At 40.9% G+C, this 19339-nt stretch overlaps 1 protein-coding gene across 1 annotated transcript in view; it reads left to right on the top strand.

The window, feature by feature from the left end:
* Positions 1–16431, top strand: part of FGF9 (fibroblast growth factor 9) — a 33538-nt gene extending 17107 nt beyond the window's left edge. The window contains exon 3 of the mRNA XM_032150665.2: positions 12965–16431. Within this exon, the coding sequence (XP_032006556.1) occupies positions 12965–13210 (246 nt within the window). The 3' untranslated portion in view covers positions 13211–16431. The remainder of the gene's footprint in view (positions 1–12964) is intronic.
* The last annotated feature ends 2908 nt before the right edge of the window (positions 16432–19339 follow it).

Below are 19339 nucleotides of genomic sequence, written 5' to 3'. Positions count from 1 at the left end.
GGACAACTCAGCTTCTGATTTGTCACTGTACTGGTTCAGTTCCGATTGCTTTGATGGGAGACATTCAGACACGTCCTGTACAAAGAATGCAGTTCACGCAAAGGAGATGAATAGGTTCATTTCCTTAGTAACCTACCTGATAACAGGCATGCTCTGGAGATGAGTGGTTTTCAACAGATATTTTGAGTAATTGAACATTGCCTTATGCTGTGTTTCATATGTGCGTGACCAATTTTCAAAGAATTGAATAATAATTCTTAGATGATATGGAGGGCAGCTTCTGCTGTATGACTGAGTCCATACATCAACTTGGTTTTAAAGACGAGGAGGTGAGATTTTAGTGGCTTAGTGACTTGTTGAAGGTCACATAGATGATGACAAGTCAGTGTTTGAATGTAGGTAAATTAGTAAATCTTGTCTGATACATATGCATGTTAAGAGTGGCCATCCATTTTTGTAAATAAAAATATATTTACTAGAATTAATCACTTGAATATTTTTAACTGGAATTAACCATCTAGTGGAGCAAGGTTTTAATATTTCTTACACAGATGTGATCTTGGAGGATTGTTTTGTTTTTTTTTTCCAGTAGCCTAGTTTTAACTTAGTGGTTCATTTGTTTCCTTAGCATCTATATTGCTGGCCATTAGTTAGTGGACATTCATCTTTTAAAATCATGTATCTATTTGATTTTAGTTGTGGTGTTGAGCATGGTAGCTACATTTACTAATTGTTTAAGGCATACTTACAACATCCCAAGCTAGTGTAGAACACAGGTCTGGAGATTTTCCAGGTGTGGGGAAGGATTATTTTAAATTATTAGTTGCTCAGCAGAGACATTCCCTGTCTGGGAAGAGAGTTTGGAGGAACACTGTCGTGGGTCCCCAGGAACATGCTCAGGAATCCCAGAGCAGAGTTTTCCTGAGGACAGGTGCAACTTTCACACACGAGCCCAACACCCCTCTTTCCCACGCTGGATTTTACTCTCTTCCCTGCTTCACACTGCGGCATTTTCTCAAGTCCCCCTGCCTCGGTCCCTGCCAGAGAAGCCTGCTAAGAGAGCCTGAGAGAGTAGTTTTGGGAAGCCCTGAGTCAGATGCCTATTAAACCTGCCCCATTTTGTAAAGCAGAGCTCTGTGAAGGCAGGGACTTGGTGGCTGTGGTTCCCATGGTCCTGCCAGTACTTAAAACTGAGTCTTGCATGCACTTGGCACCTAATGAATGTTGAACGAATGAATGTATCGTCAGTGGGATCCCAAATCATCCTTTTTTTTTTTCCTAAAAAAATGGACTAGGCAGACCCTAGTTGATGAGTACTTGAGTCATGAATAGGTATTTGAGAGCTGGAGGAGTTGACATATAGACCTGTGGTTCCTGATTTTGAGTATAATGTTGCTTTTTTGATAAAAAGTGTTAGGGAGCCCCACATCCTAGTAATTGCAATTCTAAGCGTCTTATGATTGAAAGAATGCCTTATGACAGCAACTCCTCTGAATTCATTAACACTTTCAAATGAATTCCTCACTGAGCAGTCTGTGTGAGGGTCTTTCTTGTCTGTGGCTTGCTGACAGTGCCGACTCCTGCTTCCCCTCATCCTGAGCCTTGAGGCACACTGGAGAAGTCTGATCAGCTTGTAAGTTAGGGTCTGCAAGGATAACCAGGTGACAGTGGCTTCAGGGACAACCGAGGCACAAGCTCAGCGTCTCCAGGCTCTTCCTGCTTCTTCCACCTCCTGGCCTCCTAAATCCTGGCACTCCTTGCTGTCACCTCTCCCACATCGCCCCTGTTTTCAGAATGGATTATTCATGGCATGGAACCCTGGAGAACCCCTCAACCAGAGCCTCAGTGGCATGGACAGTTCCTGAATTGCAGACCTTCCTGCTTCTCTCCAGGGTAGCGTAGTCTCCCTGGGTTCCCTGAGTTAATACCGTTGCACAGCCTGATTCAGAATAGGGCTCAAATTGGAAGCGCTCTCTAATCATTCGCACACTCGCTCACACACTCACGCACTCTTTCCATCCACACATACACGCTTACATGCTCATGTACGCATTAACTCTTCTGTTCACACACTCCCATTCACACAAGTACTCCCATGCTTACACACTTGCTTACACACATTCTTTTCACAGTTCACTCACACACTGACTTGCTCACTCTTCCATTCACAGACATACCCACGTGCTTACACACTCACTTGCTCACACCCACTCACACACCAGCATTCACCTACAACACACACACCCTCATACTCATGCACTACCTCACAACCCCTTCTTTCTTGTTTTCTTTCCCAAAGTCAACAAGTCTTATTGATTACCTACTAATAATGCATGCTGGGTGCTTTTTAGGTGCTGGAAATACGTTGATCCTCATTGTTCACAGATTCTGGTTTTTGTGAATTTGCCTACTTACTAAAACTTGCTTGTAACCCCCAAATCAATATTTGTCTGACTTTCATGGTTATTTGTGGTCACGGGCAAAAAACCTGAGTGGCATCCATGCACACGCCCCCAGCTGAGGTTGAAGAAGATGCTGTTCTCCTTGTCTCAGCTCTGCTGGAAGCAAGGGTCCTTTTTGGGATCTGTTTCATGCCATGTGTCACGTTTTGTGCTTTTTATTGGTGATTTGGCTGTAGAAAACATCCTCAGTGGAATACTGAAGTGCGGTCGAGTGTCGCTAAGCGCAAGAAGGCTGTAATGCGGCTTAAGGAGCAAATACGTGTGTTAGAGAAGCCGCTGGTTTTGAGTTTGATGTTAATTAATCAGCAACAGATATTAAATGAGGTGTCGTTCAACAGAAACACACATAAAACAAGGTTACGTATCTGTTGGCTGACAAACATGTTATGACCAGAGGTTCACAGGAACCCAACCCTGTATTTCCCCCAGGATCAATGGTTCAGTATTCTAGGAGACTTTATAGAACTTAAGTACCTCAAATAAGGAGAATCAGCTGTACCTACAAATGCAAATGTACTTCCTCGTGTGGGTGATCTTAGAGCTGATTCAGGAAGAACTTGCAACTTCGTTGAGGGAGTCAGACATGTAAACCAAGAATTATAATTTGGTGTGATGAATGTTATAATAGAATTATAAACAAAAAGGGCTTGGAGAGCTTGCAGGAGGGAGCTTAATTCTAGGAGTAGGAGAGAATGTCAGGATTATTCACAGAGGAGATGGAGAAAAACAGGCAGGTGTTCTCAGTAGAGAGAGCTTTTCAGCCAAGAAGGCAACTTTGCTGCAGGGTTTAGAAACATGGAGCTTCTGGATGTCCCCGGATTCTGTGGTCTTTCCTCTGTCCCTGCCTCATCTGCCTCATCTTGTCTCTGCTTCTGTTTATCCTAGTTGCTGCCAGAGGCATCTTTGCTGACATGTGGAGAGTCCTCCCCTGTCAGCATCAGCAGCCCCTCTGGGGCTGTTGTTCAGCGTCCTGGCCTGAGAGATGCCCTCCATCCTTACAAAGTGGAGTGGGAACCATCATCCTGGGCCAGCTTTGGCAGTAGCCTGGTCGCCTCACCCCTCCTGACTCCCCCTCACCAGGGACTGACTTGAACTTGCTCAGAAACATCATTTGTCAGCCTGCTGGCCTGGTGTGCCTCAGTGGCACTGTGACAACTGGCTGAGAAAAATGTCTGCATCCCTGGCACCCCTATTGCAGAGGGCTTCCCCCGAGGACTAAAAAGTTATGGTGCTTAGTGTAAGAGCCACACTCAGAGCTGTCTTTCTTCATGCTGTCTGTAAATGCTTACAGTCCTGACATTAGTTGATTCCCTTTTAGTCTTTTTTTTTTTTTTTGGTAATTCTTCACTGAAATCTCTGTTGAAGTTTGCTGCTGCTTTGTAATGAAATGCCCAAAGCTTAATGCAGTATTCTAAGAACAGACTTGCCAAGGTCATACCAAAGACATCCCTGTCCCCATGGTACATAGCGTGATTGTTTTGCTGTAGCCCTGAATTATTTTTGTCTATTTAGCTGCCATGTTGCATTGTGTGTTCACACATAATCAGCTGTCCGCTCTCAGCTTTAGGTTCTCCCGCTGTCTTCCTTCCTTTCTCCCTCTCCACTTTGCTTCCTCCCTTCCTTTTTCCCCCTTCTTTCGTTTTCTGTGTGAATTTCTGTGTTTCAGATATTTTTCTTCTGGTTGTGTTGACCTGGCTTGTATTCTTTTTCCTTTTCTCTCTCTCTCTTTCAAGCTGATTTTCATTTTGCTGTGTTTTGATGGGAGACTCTAGTCTATACTTGCATGCTGACCAGTTGTAACTTGGAGATGAAGCACGGTTAGTGGAAGCACAGGCCCCAGAATCGCCACTTTGTCACTCACTGGCCCTGCAGCCATGGGCAGTCTTCTCACTCTTTCTGAGCTGAGGCTATAGAACGGGCTAACGATAGACACTTCATAGCTGGGCGGTGAGGATTAGAGAAGATGACGCCTACAAAGTGGCCCATGTAGTGCTTGACTTTTGTGTCTGCTCAGCACGTGCTCGTGCTCCCAAGCGCGTGGGGGTGACGGAAATGCTCTACTCACACGAGAGACACACTGACACTGTGTTTCCTGCGAGTTTGAATTCTGAAATTAAAACCCATGACACAGCCTCCGAAGATAAATAAAAAATTTCCTCCAGATCCAAACATGACATTCCTCAAATTATATATTAAAATGCCAACAATAAAGCCTTATTTACCAAGATTAATTTTACATATTTATTCTCATGTGCTGCTCACGATTATTTTATCTGCTCAATTAAAGAAATTTCTTTTATGAGGGATTTAATTTACTTTGTGATTATACTTATTATTTTTTAAATGGTGAACTTACAGGCTGCCATAGCACCCAAAATGCTGTCATCAGAGACGGTCTCTCAGGGTTACGGCACAACTTTTAAAAAGGTCCATGCCAGCGTATTCATTTGGTGTCTTGGAGGAATGGAATGACCAGATGGTCAGGTCACCTTATCCTTGAGAGAATTAGACATAGCCCACCGCAGTATTGAGGAGGGGAAGGGCCATTTCTATTAATCTATCAAAAGGTGGGGTCAGCATAAGGGTTGAGTTCCCGAGAAATCGGGGCTGACGTGAGTATAGTGGGGGCTAGGAGTTAGGGCCCAAGGAGCAGGGAGGGTGCCGGGGACAGCTTCATCTCCCGTGCATTCTTGCTTAGGACTTCTCTGTGGGTATCGGGTGGACATGGGGGTGCTGAGGGGACATGGGCATCCGCTGTGGGTGTCTGAGAAATTCAAGAGCCACGTGGAAATATCATATAGTGCCCAGGGATCCCTGGCATCGTTGATCTTCAGGGTGCGTTTTCTCTGCCTTGTGCTCATGTCCAGCTGGTCCTATGACATTGCTAACTTTTTGTTTTCTTACGGGATTTGGCTTTTCTTCCCAGTAAGTTCTCTTTGGGCAGTTCATGGTGTAGGGTTTATTGGTCAAGCAGACAGTTCAGGAATGAGCCCTGTCTATTGAAGCCAACATTGGGAAGAGGATGCGGCAGGCCCCAAAATGCAAGGAAGCAGCGATGCCTTCGAGGACTGTGTCCTCCCAGTGGTCTCCCGGGGAAGAGAAGGAGAGCCCCTGGGGCCAAAGTGGCTGTCTTCTTCCCTGTCCTTTCCTCCTTGAAACAGCAGTCTCGCTCTCTGCCGCCTTCTGGAAGCGTGAACGCAGTCTGTGTTTTCCATCCTCTGCCCCTCCCTGCTGCCGTGGGCAAGTGATGCAGCCCATTTCATTTGGTTTCTTTCCCTGTTTTCCAACTGCACTGAGTCCCTTTTTTCATTTCCTGTTCAATACGTCCTTCCAGAGTTACTGTGGATAACTTTGCTTTCCACATTTTGATGTTTCCAAGACTGAATCACTAGAATCTTAGGCTTACAGGGACCTTGGACATCTTAGTGCCATTTCTTCATTTTTACAGAGGAGAAAATGCAGCCCTGGGAATGTTAATTGACTCGCCCACAGTTACCAGTTTATGTGTGTGTGTTGCTGGAAGGTCAGCATGCCTCTACTAGGGACACTCTGTGCATCTTTTAGTTTTTCGAAATCTGTCTCTGAGCTTATACTGTCATTATATTTGTTAATCTTTCATTTTCTGTCCTTTTATTTCTACAGATCATGTGCTGAATTGAGTCTGCTTTCTCTATCATAGAAAGTGTGGTACATTAAAAAAAAATTCCGCCCTTTCCAATATCTCCCATGATTATCATGGGAACAAAGTAGATGTAGTCAGTTGTCTTTGTAGAATGTGTTTCTTGAATCCTTATTTCCTTAATTTTACTTCTCAGCCTTTTAGCTTTCCATTTCTCCTCTGTTGTCTGCCAATCTGATCCTTCAAGAGCATTCTACTCTCAGCTTTTACTGAGTAATATTTAATTTGAAGTATTTTCAGCTTTTGCATATCTTTGATGTGCATTTTAAGTGATCATTGAATTATATTACTACTCTTACCAGACACTAGTCTATGGAGGAAAAATATTATATGTGATTTTTTTTTCAACTTGGTGTTGTAAGATGTTAAATTTGATGAATTTTTCCTGTAGGTTTGTTTATGGAATGATTAAATGTACATTGACTAAACATTAACACAAGCAAAAATACTTCTCAAAGTAAATATTAAACTTTGAAAACTTGAATTCTATTGAATTGCCCTGAGCAAGACTTTCTTTCCTCTGTGGGAGTACCCCTCTGAACATGTGTTAAAAGTTTATGAGCTAATATGATTTACTAAACAAACATTCATTTTTATAGGCAGCTTCCAAGGGACCTCTCAATTGTCTAGTTTGTCCTGTGGTATATTTGGCAGGTTCTGTCCTTGGCAGCAAACTGGGTACCACATGGTTGGTGAGCATGCAACACTGAAGATGTGTGCATGCGTGTGTGTGTGTGTGTGTGTGTGTGTGTGTGTATATGTGACAAGATTCAGCCTGGGACCCCTATCATTGAGTTCCCAAATACTGACGTAAGCAGCTTCTGGGAAAGGGTCTTTTCTGTTTTCCTTTTCATTTTTTATTTTAGGTGGAGGAGGATTGGAGAGAATTTAGGAATTCTTAGTTTCCTATATACTTTGACGAGACAAAATGAAAAATGGCCTGCCTACCTGGTTCATTTTGTTTATGTGGACCAGACACAACTGATTCAATTGTTCCCACAATTCTGGTGGCAATTTTGATGGCCAGGAATGTGGATATAAAAGCAGGCCCATCCGGAATACTGGGGAATTTAGAGGTTTTGGAAAACAGGGCTTAAGGTGAGCCATATTGGGTTGGGTCTGGGTCGGAGCTTCTCATGAAATAAATAGTGCCCTCTTGCCTCGTCTCTCTGTGTTTGTTGCTTTCGGTCTAGTTGGGGACTTCTCCCATGAGAGGAGAGTGAAAAGACCTGGCTTCTTATTAATGGTCCTTTAGTCATTATATTTAATCACCCTGATCCTTGCAACAACTCCCATTAAGGCTTTACTGCTAGATTATTAATGAGGAAGAGTACATCTGTACGAGTAATTGTGGTTAAGGGAGGTTTAAAATATCATGACTGTATTAAACAGTAGATATGAGAATGAATGATTACACTGAAGTCATTAACTTATGAAATGTTTGGGACCTCTACAGTGAACTCAATGTCTGTGCAGTCACTGATCATAAGTTGATGTGTTGTACTAGTTTATAACATAGCAGCAAGTAGGCTAAGCGGTCCATTGAGTAGAATAAATGCAACCATGTGGACAAAATGACACCACATGTTTATTAATATGAAAATTATGTTTTAAAATAACAGCATGGCATAAGTCTATACGTTTTCAATAACTATTACTAAGTCTTGACTTTTGAGACAACTCTGGCTTCATTTTTTAAGTGGGCATAGATATGAATTGAGCATAATGTTGCTCATGTGGATTACACATTTTCAAATTGTCTGATATTTTTAAATAGTGTCAGTATAAGTTTATGTCTTATAACATTCCTAAGCATTCCCTGGGCTGTACTATAATTTTCACATTATTATCTCATACTTTGGTTTTAATAGGATTTGGTAAAAGTTTTGAAGTTTTAATTTCAATTTTTCCCACCGCTTGGAATTTGATGATATAAAATGAAAAGAGGTTTCCATCGTTGCTAACATTCACCAGATTTTGTTCCAAAGCATGGACTTTAGTAGACTTTTGAATTAAATCCACATTCTCCACCCATGCCCAGTGATATAATCCAACAGTTCAAAGATAGGTATGCCATAAACAGCTATAGTTAAATAATCTAAAAAAAAATTAAAACATGGAAATACAATAAAACAAGAATTGATCACTTTATAGTGGAATACTCTATAAACTGTCTGCATTAGAAACATGTGGTGAGTTTTAAAACATCTGAGTTCTATAACTCTGGAGTGTATAGTTTATTTGAAGGCAGACACTCCCTCCCCCACCCCTTCCCTTCATCCGCACATCTATATAAGAATACAGGTTAATATTTTTTGCTATCCAGATTTGCGTTCATTTACTTATTTTTTATTTAGAGAAATGATTTTGGAGTAGAAATACATAACATAAATATTTTCACCTCAACTAAATATTGTATCACTAAGTACTGAAGTGTGGTCATAAAGAGATTATTTCTGTAGATCTTGCTACTGCGTCTAAAACAAAAATCACACATTGGCATAATCCCCAATAACAGGAAGAAATTATTTAAAAGCATATGTATGATTTAGATGAGTAACACAGTCTTTATAACTTTTCATGATAATTTTAATTTTTAAGGGATCTAAGCTGATCTGTGTGGCATAATTGGTGTAATTGCAGGAGCTTAAATGTACCAGTGATTTTGCAATGTCATGTTTGCACAATCTCATTTAACTTGTTGACTGAAGTTATATAACCCTCCTGTGTATGAGACAATTGGAATTGGACTCAGCCATCACAAAAAATGCTAGCTGTAGATTATACTGTTTTTCTTTTGTTTGATTTTGATTTTTAGAGACAGGGTCTCAGTCTGTTGCCCAAGCTATAGTGCAGTGTCACAATCATGGCTCACTGCAGCCTCGACTTAAGTGACCCTCCTGCCTCAGCCTCCTGCATAGCTTGGACTACAGGTGTGCACCACCATGCCCAGCTAATTTTTTGTTTTGTAGAGATGGGGGTCTCACTATGTTTTCCAGGCTGGTCTTGAACCCCTGGCCTCAAGTGATATTTCTGCCTGGGCCTTCCAAAGTGCTGGGGTTACAGGCATAAGCTGCTGTGCCTGGCCAATTATACTGTTTTAAATTGAATAATTGGCTTTATTTTCTAAGTTATGTGTGTGCGTGAAAGATGCTCTAATAGCCTGCTAGGGAAATAGGGAAGTGTTAACTGGCAGTGAAAAGGTCAGTTCAATTTCTTAGCATATTTATTTTTTTAAAAGGGGGGTTTTCTATTCTTTAAAAAAGTATAAAATGAGAATCTTTTCTTAAGCAGTGAAAACAATTTCATGTTTCATTCTTAGATAGTGATACCTGTACCACTGTGGCATTTTGTTCATGATTGCTATTTTCCTACTCTCTCCACTCATTCCTCCTGCAGATAAATAGAATTATTCAAAAATTACATTTTGAAATAGAGAGAGACACATAGGACTCTTTTTTTTTTTTTTTTTGAGACGGAGTCTCGCTCTGTCGCCCAGGCTGGAGTGCAGTGGCGCCGTCTTGGCTCACTGCAAGCTCCGCCCCCCGGGTTCACGCCATTCTCCCGCCTCAGCCTCCCGAGTAGCTGGGACTACAGGCGGCCGCCAACTCGCGCAGCTAATATTTTTGTATTTTTAGTAGAGACGGAGTTTCACCGTGTTAGCCAGGATGGTCTGGATCTCCTGACCTCGTGATCCGCCCGCCTCGGCCTCCCAAAGTGCTGGGATTACAGGCGTGAGCCACCGCGCCCGGCCCCCACGTAGGACTCTTTTTACTATGCTTAGTGAAAAGTGAAAAGTGGAAGGGCCTGGTCCCAAGAGTGTGGTGGCTGTGCTAGGGCTCCTGGAAACTTCTTGCTGTGGTGGCTTCATTACATAATAACAAGATCCTGTGGCACAGACCAGGCGCAAATTGCTTCACATCTGGGCCTTGCTGTCCCATGTATTTTAACTGGAAAAGTTGCATTTGCTGTTTTCTAAGGTTTATTCAGGTTCTAAGACGTTAAGATGTTAATGTGATATTAACAACACTGTTGTTGACTGGGAGCTTCCTTGGTGTTCAGCGCTGCTCTCTGATTGGACCTCTGCCACAACCCTGCCTCAAGACACTTATTACTAACCTGTTTTAAAGATGAGGTTACTGAGACTTGGAGAGGTAAGAGAATCAGGTGTAAAGCCCTGCAGCTAGTGACAGGTGAAGCTGGGATAGGAGCAGGCTTCTCACTCCAAAGTCAGGCTTTCCCGTCACATAAACTCATTATCTTCTGCTGGGATTTTTGTGTATCTGTTTCTGATCCAAGAAAAAGCATTGTGCTATGGGTGTGCTATGTCTGCAGAGGCAATATAAGCTAGCGCCTCACTCATGGCTCAAAAAGGAGGAGGAAGTGTTCTACATTTAAAATAAAGTTTAATTTCATAGTGTTTGTAGGTGATGTGATTTCCTGCTGCAAAAATGAAAGCTGACTTTTAATTAGTTTTTCTTGTCCCTTCTAGAACTAAAGGCTCATCTAATCCCATCTTTTGGTCTATTTTATTAATGATAAAATAAATGCACATATTTGTTTAGAAATTTCACTTAATTGCAGCAAACCGAAACCAGCTATTTTTAGCCAGGAATAATCTTGCCTGTGAGGAGACTATTATGCAAATGGAAGTAAGGACTAAAATAGCCATTAATGTCTTTAACACACTTAAACTTTTATCAGTTTCAATAGAGATGAGAGGGAAGTCACATTCAGCCCAATCCCCCCAGCATAGGAGGAGGTTGGGTTTCCCCAGAAGAGCACCCCTCTAGGCCCACATGCAGAGGAGGGTGCAGGAGTGCCTCTCTCCTGTGCATCCCTCCTGCGGGGTAGAGCTGCTTCTCCCGGCCACCCTCAGATGAGAGTATTCCAGTTTGGGGTGGGGCTTGGTTTCTGCGATTCATTCTGTACCCATGAACCCGGCACCAGAGGTCTAAAGTTTTCCCATCCTTTTTGTCCTTGCCTGACGCATTGTTTTTCCTTTCTGCTTCCCCGCATTTCAGCTCACTTAGCACAACTTGTCCAGTGAGATAGTATTTTGCTAAAAACCTACTCAGTGCTTCCAAACACGTAGAGCACCTGTCAGGGAAGTGACCTCTTGAGTGTGGTTTAAGCCTTTGGATTAGGGAAGGGACCTAGAGAAGGTGGCCTCATGATGGGCTATTGATTGATTTTGTCAAATTCTCTCCCCTTCTCTCCTTTGCTCTCCTGACTTACTCTGCAAGGAGTTGGGGATGATGGATTCTACCCAACTGATATCTATGAATTCATTTTATTAAATTGTGTTCTTAACTACATACATGGAAAGAGAACTGTCTGTATTTTGGTGATGTATAAAGTTTACTGTCTGTCCCCTGGGTCTGAATGACAGAAACGAATGTCCTTATCTGTATTTGCTTATTTGTTTTCTTATTTATATAAGGTGCCAGGTAGGTAAGAGAAAAGAAACTATTTCTAACAAGTTATTTTCGTGTTTACTGTTTTAAACACTAAAGGTATTGATTTTAAAAGTTTCAGTTGAACAGTGAGAAGAGCAAAAAGGCCAGTAAGTCCTGTCACCTTATTTCTCTAGGGGCCAGCTTCAATGCACACATTTTTACCTGGGGCGTGTTCATGGCTTTGGGATGTGGTGTGTGTGTGTGTGTGTGTGTGTGTGTGTGTGTGTTATTTTTGTTGTTACTGCCCATGAGTATTGCAACCTCAGGAGCCCTAGGTTGTGGGGTTCAATTGAACCCCAGCTTTCATAAACCTCGAGTGGAGAGGAAGTGCAGTTCATCTAGGAAGATGCAGAACCTTTCTGATCTGGATCAGTGCACGTTTCTTCTTGGTATCTGTGAACCTGAGAATGTAGCTTTTTCAGTTAGGGGTCTCTTGTTCTATCTAAATTCAAGGAAAAGGAAGGCCAGAATATATGCTTTTACTTTGGATTCAGGAAAACTCACTCAGTCATGATAGAAGCATTATGTTTTAAAATGTAGACTGAGAGGATTCTGCATTAGAATTCTCCCAGGGGCCTGTTAAAAATGCATATTTTGAGAATTGCTGAATGAGAGTTTTAAAGGTTTGGGGCTCAGAAGTCTGCATCTTGAAAAGGCATCTCAGATGATTCTGCTACACATGGAATGAAGTTTAAAAACCACTCATTGAGAGCAGTAAGTAAATGCTGCCGCTAAAAAGGGCAGAACATATCTGACATCACTGGTCGTGCTGCTAATGTTGATCTCTGCAGCAGGTACTTTATAAAATATATACTGGTGTTAAAGCTGTTATCTGAGCCTTGCCAAGGCACAGGTTCTCCCTCCCGGTGTGGTCACCACATAGCTGCTCTAGGAAAAATGGCAACAACGTATGACATTAGGTGTTCCTTGCATTTGACTCATTCAAATGATTGGTATGTGCAAGAGTTTAGAAAACGTTTAGACTCTTTTGTGTTTTAGTCATTATGAGTTAGAAATTAGAATGTAGTTAAATTTGTAGGGTTAGGCAGTCTTTGCAAAATGCATTAAAATGGTTAAAATGGACTAAAACATCCGTATTTTCTCATGGAGGTTATATTGTGTAGCAACGGAATGTTACTTTTAATATTGAATGTAGCTAATTTTGCAACATATTTATTTACCTCTTTAAAAAATTTTAATTTTAATTTTTAGTTCTGGGGTACATGTGCAGGATGTGCAGGTTTGTTAAATAGGTAAACGTGTGCCAAGGTGGTTTGCTGCACCTATCAATCCATCACCTAGGTATTAAGCCCAGCATGCATTAGCTGTTTTTCCTAATGTTCTCCCTCTTTTTCTTTTTACAGGAAAAACTAACCCAAGAGTGTGTATTCAGAGAACAGTTCGAAGAAAACTGGTATAATACGTACTCATCAAACCTATATAAGCACGTGGACACTGGAAGGCGATACTATGTTGCATTAAATAAAGATGGGACTCCGAGAGAAGGGACTAGGACTAAACGGCACCAGAAGTTCACACATTTTTTACCTAGACCAGTGGACCCCGACAAAGTACCTGAACTGTATAAGGATATTCTAAGCCAAAGTTGACAAAGACAATTTCTTCACTTGAGCCCTTAAAAAAGTAACCACTATAAAGGTTTCACGCGGTGGGTTCTTATTGATTAGCTGTGTCATCACATCAGCTCCACTGTTGCCAAACTTTGTCGCATGCATAATGTATGATGGAGGCTTGGATGGGAATATGCTGATTTTGTTCTGCACTTAAAGGCTCCTCCTCCTGGAGGGCTGCCTAGGGCCACTTGCTTGATTTATCATGAGAGAAGAGAGAGAGAGAGAGAGACTGAGCGCTAGGAGTGTGTGTGCGTGTGTGTGTGCGTGTGTGTAGCGGGAGATGCGGGCGGAGCGAGAGCAAAAGGACTGCGGCCTGATGCATGCTGGAAATAGACACGCTTTTACATTTCTGATCAGTTGTACTTCATCCTATATCAGCACAGCTGCCATACTTCGACTTATCAGGATTCTGGCTGGTGGCCTGCGCGAGGGTGCAGTCTTACTTAAAAGACTTTCAGTTAATTCTCACTGGTATCATCCCAGTGAACTTAAAGCAAAGACCTCTTAGTAAAAAATAAAAAAAAATAAAAAATAAAAATAAAAAAAGTTAAATTTATTTATAGAAATTCCAAAGGCAACATTTTATTTATTTTATATATTTATTTATTATATAGAGTTTATTTTTAATGAAACATGTACAGGCCAGATAGGCATTTTGGAAGCTTTAGGCTCTGTAAGCATTAAATGGCAAAGTCTGCTATGAACCTGTGGTAAATTCATGCAAGTAGATATAACGGTGCATGGATATGAGAAATTCTAATGACCCTAATGTACTAAAGGCGACAATCTCTTTTGTGCCCATATTATTGTAAACTTATGCACATCGCTCATGACACTGAGTATTCACTCTTCAGACTGCTTGTTTCATAGCTTATCCCAGAGGATTAAAGATAAACTGGGTCTCAAACTTTGATTCTGTGTCTGCAATATTTCCTCTCTCATAAGTGACTCCACTATTGTAACTTTATGGTTGGAAAATATGAGGGTTGGTATATGTCTTACTTGTTTAAATCTATCACAGAATATACCAAAGCTAAGTAATAACTATGCTTTTATTTTAGCCAATCCCCAGAATGACAGTATTAACATCAAACATTGTATTGATTTAGAATTCTCAAAAAAGGAGAAAAAAGTACGTAGCACAGACTATTTTTTTTAAAGACGTAAGAATCAGATTAACAGGATCATACTTGTAAACTTTTTTTGGTTCACTTGGCTATCAAATATGAAATTATAGAAGTATCATAGGGGTCATTGTAACATCTTTTAGAGAAAATGGCTATCAGTGTGAACTGTCATAATTACGTGGTAATAGCACCCTTAGTAAAACTTGCAAAATGAAACTAATAAATCGTTATCAGTAATGACAGTGAGGGGGAAAGTATTATACTTGCTGACTGTGTTTTGTTTTTTAAAATGGTCTCCACAAGCGCTCAATTTTTTTAGAGGTGATGTTACTATATAGAATATCTTTTACAAGGCTTTTATAACATTTTATGCTGAAAAGCATAAGAATACGTATTTCTTTAGTAGCAATAATTTTGGAACTTGCCCTTGGGCAAGCGAGACTATTTCTTACTATATACTAAGGAGAAAAGAGCCAAATTCTTAAAGCAATATTTAAAAAAAAAGGAATTTATAACAAATTCTCATCTACATATGACACTTTCTAGCCAGTTGTGTTGAGAAGTAGAAAGTGACAGTTTAAACATGTGTTGGGATTTATGGAACTAATTTTAAAATTTACTATTCAAACTTTGTTTTGCTCTGATGCACATTCTCTATGAAAAATAAAAGTGTGTCACTGGTGAGTGACAGCTGTTATGAGCTAGAAGCGCATGACTTATTGTTGTGATGACGTCTTGCCTTTCTGTGGTCCAAGTTGGAGTACATGGCAATGCCCTCCTGCTGATGTGCATTAAGGAAAATCTAAGTCTAATATTTGGAATTAAGAGATATTTTAGGGGGAGGGGACAGAAGCAGTGTAAAATAGTTGATTTATGATAAAACTCAGAATGTCCTCTTCATTTATTTTCTTGTTTTATTTTCCTTTCTAAACAGAAACTGCATTTAATTCCAAAAAGTAGTATTCTTATTTATTATTTAACCCTTTGCTGCTGCTAAAATGTGCACATATTCAGGCTTTAGTTTTTCCAAAAGGCATTTTTTTTTGGCTGAAAAATATTAAACATTTGACCACAGGGAAGAATCAAGTTTCTAGGATGTCATAGGTATACTATGTAGCACTGAAAAAATTGATTTTAGGTGACAGCCAAAAGTAGTCTTAAAGTAGCAGGAGACCTTAGATAATCGACCTAAAAGAAAGAATATTGTGAAAAAGACTCAAATCTTCATGCATTCCTGTAAAATGCTACTTTAAGGTCTACTTTTGGAGTTAATTTTGTTTTGGTACTTTTTTTTTTTTTAAGACAAGCAAATTGTTATATGCTTTTGGCAATTGATACAATAAACTGTAATGGTCTGTAAATAAATAAATATTGACTCATGCGATTTATGTAAATAGTCGAACTGGGAGAGTGGATGGATGGCTCAGGGTTTCGACGTGGGCATTGTCTGTTGGGGCGGTAGAGTGAGTCATCCCCAGCTCACGGGTTTGCATCCAGTTCTTGTCTTATGAGACCCAAAGCCTGGTGAATGGCAGCCCTGAGCCACTGTGGAATGGGGGTTCTGGATTCACAAACAGATGCTTAGATAGCCAAACCACTGTCTTGTTGGTGCCAACACTTGCACTGTGGTCGAAGACTTACCGAGCATGGGCTGAACAACCTTCCCATCTGTCATGCGAATGTCCCCAAGCAGTGGTGAAGGACATGCCAGGTCAGTGTTGGGGAACCTGCCCTGCCAGGTCCTGTTTTGTAGATAAACAAATGGCTGCCTTCTGGTGTTTTTATTCTATTTCATCTCATTAACACTACAACCTTGTGTTATTTACTTGATAATCTGTAATTGTATGTAAATACATACAGGATTATGTAATTTGTGTAAATACATAATTACAGAGTTTTGAAAACTGGTATTTTTTACTTGATGTCCATTTTGGAGCTGCTTCAGATTCTGTGCCTACATGAGCCAATGGAATTTAAAAAGCATATTCTCCTTGCTCTTACAGCTGTGCTATGTGTTGAGGGGTGGAGGGTTATGGGGGATGGAGGGGAAGGAACAAACATATCCAGATGTGTTCTCTCTGTAAGTGTTCGATGAAGAAGCAAGTAATGTTCTGGGATGAAGATTTATGAACTTGGAGCAAGCGAAGCTAAGTGTGTGTGCACATTTACGTGGACGGGTGAATGGACAAAGGCATATTGTTTGAGGTCAGATTCTGTTTTGCTGCATCACTTGACCTTGAAATGTGCCAAATTTAGATCCACTGTGGTCACTTTGCACGAAAAAGCAATGAAATGGTGGGGGTGGGGGAGTATGCTAGATGAATTAGAAAGAAATATTAGCCACCAAGGCCCTCTCAAGTGTACGTGTGTATACATGTGGCCTACATGCTCTATGATACCCACATGTATCCATAGACATTTCACATTTTAAAACTTATATTTTATTAAAAGTGGAATGGGGAGGAATTATAACAATAAATTGTGTTTACTTCTTTAGGACACAGTCCAAAATTCAGGGCTTCAGGTTTGTAGGATGGACCCTGGCCACAGAATGTTTGGCCACAAATGTGTGAATAAACGGCTCAAAGTGTGATTTGTACCTTTTACTTGCAGCATGCTTCTATCATTGCCCTGAGGTCTTTAGAAAAAATTTTTGAAGTACCCTTCATTAGAGAGGAACATGCAGAAATAAGAAATAGACACTTCTGTAATTTTCTTTTGGAAGAAATTGAAAATGAATATTCTTAATGTGTATTCTCCACCAGCTTAGTCACCAGGTTCCTAGACAGACATCTGGCTCTTAGGTCAGCCAGTTATGAGGCCTCTTTGCTGTTTGGGTTCATAGGAAAAGAAAATTCTTACTTATTCTCCAACCATATTCCAGCTTATATATTGGAAAATATTTTTTTAAATTTAATTTTAATTAAAAAATTTGGGCCAGGCGCGGTGGCTTTTGGAGGTGCAGTGGATTTGAGGTCGAGTGAGACCATCCTGGAAACAGGGTGCCTGTCTTTGTAAAATACAAAAAAAAAAAATAGGCATAACTGGATATCTGAATAGCTTTTGGCAAGCTGTGCTCTTGCTATTTTTTTTTTTTCTGTCCCTTTCTGAAGGTCCTTCTAGCTATGCTGTTTTGGTTATTATTCCCATTGATATTAGTAGACTTAGGAAAATCTGGAATTAAAAGGAGTTAAAAGAAAAAGTTGTGTATGAGCATTCAGAGCTGAACAACCAGTGCTGCCCTCCTCACACTGGGAAAGGGCAAGCATTATTGACGATGTTCATGGCCCAGCTTGGAGAAACTTATTTTTGGAAACACTCATGCAGGCTTTTTCGTTACCATTTTGTGGGATGTTGCAAAACATTCTCTAAGTTCCTCCTAGCTGTCGCCTCTAGCTCCTAGTGTATGCACAGGCACAGGGTTGCAGTCTGGTGAGATTTCTGTTTCTTACCACTCAATAATAAGAGGGCTCTTCCTAGTCTGTGAAGATATTAGAATTACGACTCCTGTTTCAGAGGGAAGCAATACTCCAGATGTCCCCTTGCTCTGTGATTGACCACACTTGTCCTCCCTCTTTCCTGTCTATTTTTCTTCTCAGTCCCTTCCCTCCTTCCTTAATTTCATTATGTGGAGCTGGAGTCAGGATGAAGAAGACAGACATGTCACTGGTGGCACACACACAGTTTAGACAAATAGACATCGTGGTGCATCGTGATGAATACTGGGTTAAGGAAGGTACTGGGGGCTGTGGAAAGTAAGTTGCGCGCAATCCGTACTTACAAGGGCCCAGGGGTGTGATGTTTATGGTGAAATGCAAAGAATGAGAAGGGTTATGGAAAAGACAGCTATAGATTCTCTGGAGTTCTATATGTGTCAAGAAAGTGCTTTCTCCCCTGTGAACTGGGGCTTATTCTATCTTTGATGTTTCCCAGATAACCGTGGCTGAGTCTGACATAGAAAGCCTGAGGTAAAAAGTGCTGGCTGATGGGCCAGCTTTGGTCTTGCAGGGTTTCCTAAGCCTTGTGTGGGGGTGTTGGTTCATGGAGACAATCAGAACACAGTCTTTGCGTCAGAACACAGTCTTTGCGTCATATCAGCTTTGTTGCCCTGGGCTCACCTGTGGCCTCCTTCAGAATGCTCTTGTGTTGTTCTTGGTTTCTTTCCAGAGAGGGGTTACCCTACTCATTTTTGTTTTAATTTAATTTAATTTAATTTTTTAAGGCAGGGTCTCACTCTGTCACCCAGGCTGGAGTGCAGTGACACGATCGCCACTTGCTGCAGTTTCCCTCTCCCAGGCTTAAGCGATTCTCCCACCTCAGCATCATGAGTAGCTAGGATTACAGGCACGCACCACCACACCCGGCTAATTTTGTGTGTGTGTTTTTAGTAGAGATGGGGTTTCACCATGTTGGCTAGGCTGGTCTCGAACTCCTGGGCTCAAGCGATCTGGCTGCCTTAGCCTTCCAAAGTGCTGGGATCACAAACATGTGCCACTGCGCCACTACCTGTTTTTATTAACGTTACTTATTTTAACTATCCCTCTCACATTTACCTCATGTCACAGGCAATATCTACAGTGTAAAAATAATTAAAATACAGGAAAATAAAAGAGGCAAAAACATAATCTTTAAAATATCCAGTTCATTCTTTCAATAAATTTTTATTGAGCAACTGCTATATGATATGAAACAGGGCTGGGGATAGAGTAGTAAGAAATAAGACAACATTCTGATCTTGTTACTTAAATACCAAGCTGAGTTCTATGTCAATGAATCTATAGACACATGATACCTGCTCAAGAAACTGTAGGACTGGGATGCCCACATCCAAAGGAAATTAGGACACCTCGGCAATTTTTCATGAACTTTGCTCTTCTTCAACTATGTATTTAATTTACCTTAATATGTAAGAACTCAGTTCAAAGCAGCGCTATTCAAGTTCTGTTGGGTTAAGTAGGATGGCATGGAAAGAATGTCC

The sequence above is a fragment of the Hylobates moloch genome, unplaced genomic scaffold (assembly GCF_009828535.3).
Source record: "Hylobates moloch isolate HMO894 unplaced genomic scaffold, HMol_V3 SCAFFOLD_4, whole genome shotgun sequence".
Taxonomy (NCBI): Eukaryota; Metazoa; Chordata; class Mammalia; order Primates; family Hylobatidae; genus Hylobates; species Hylobates moloch.
This window is presented reverse-complemented; position numbering and strand designations above follow the sequence as displayed.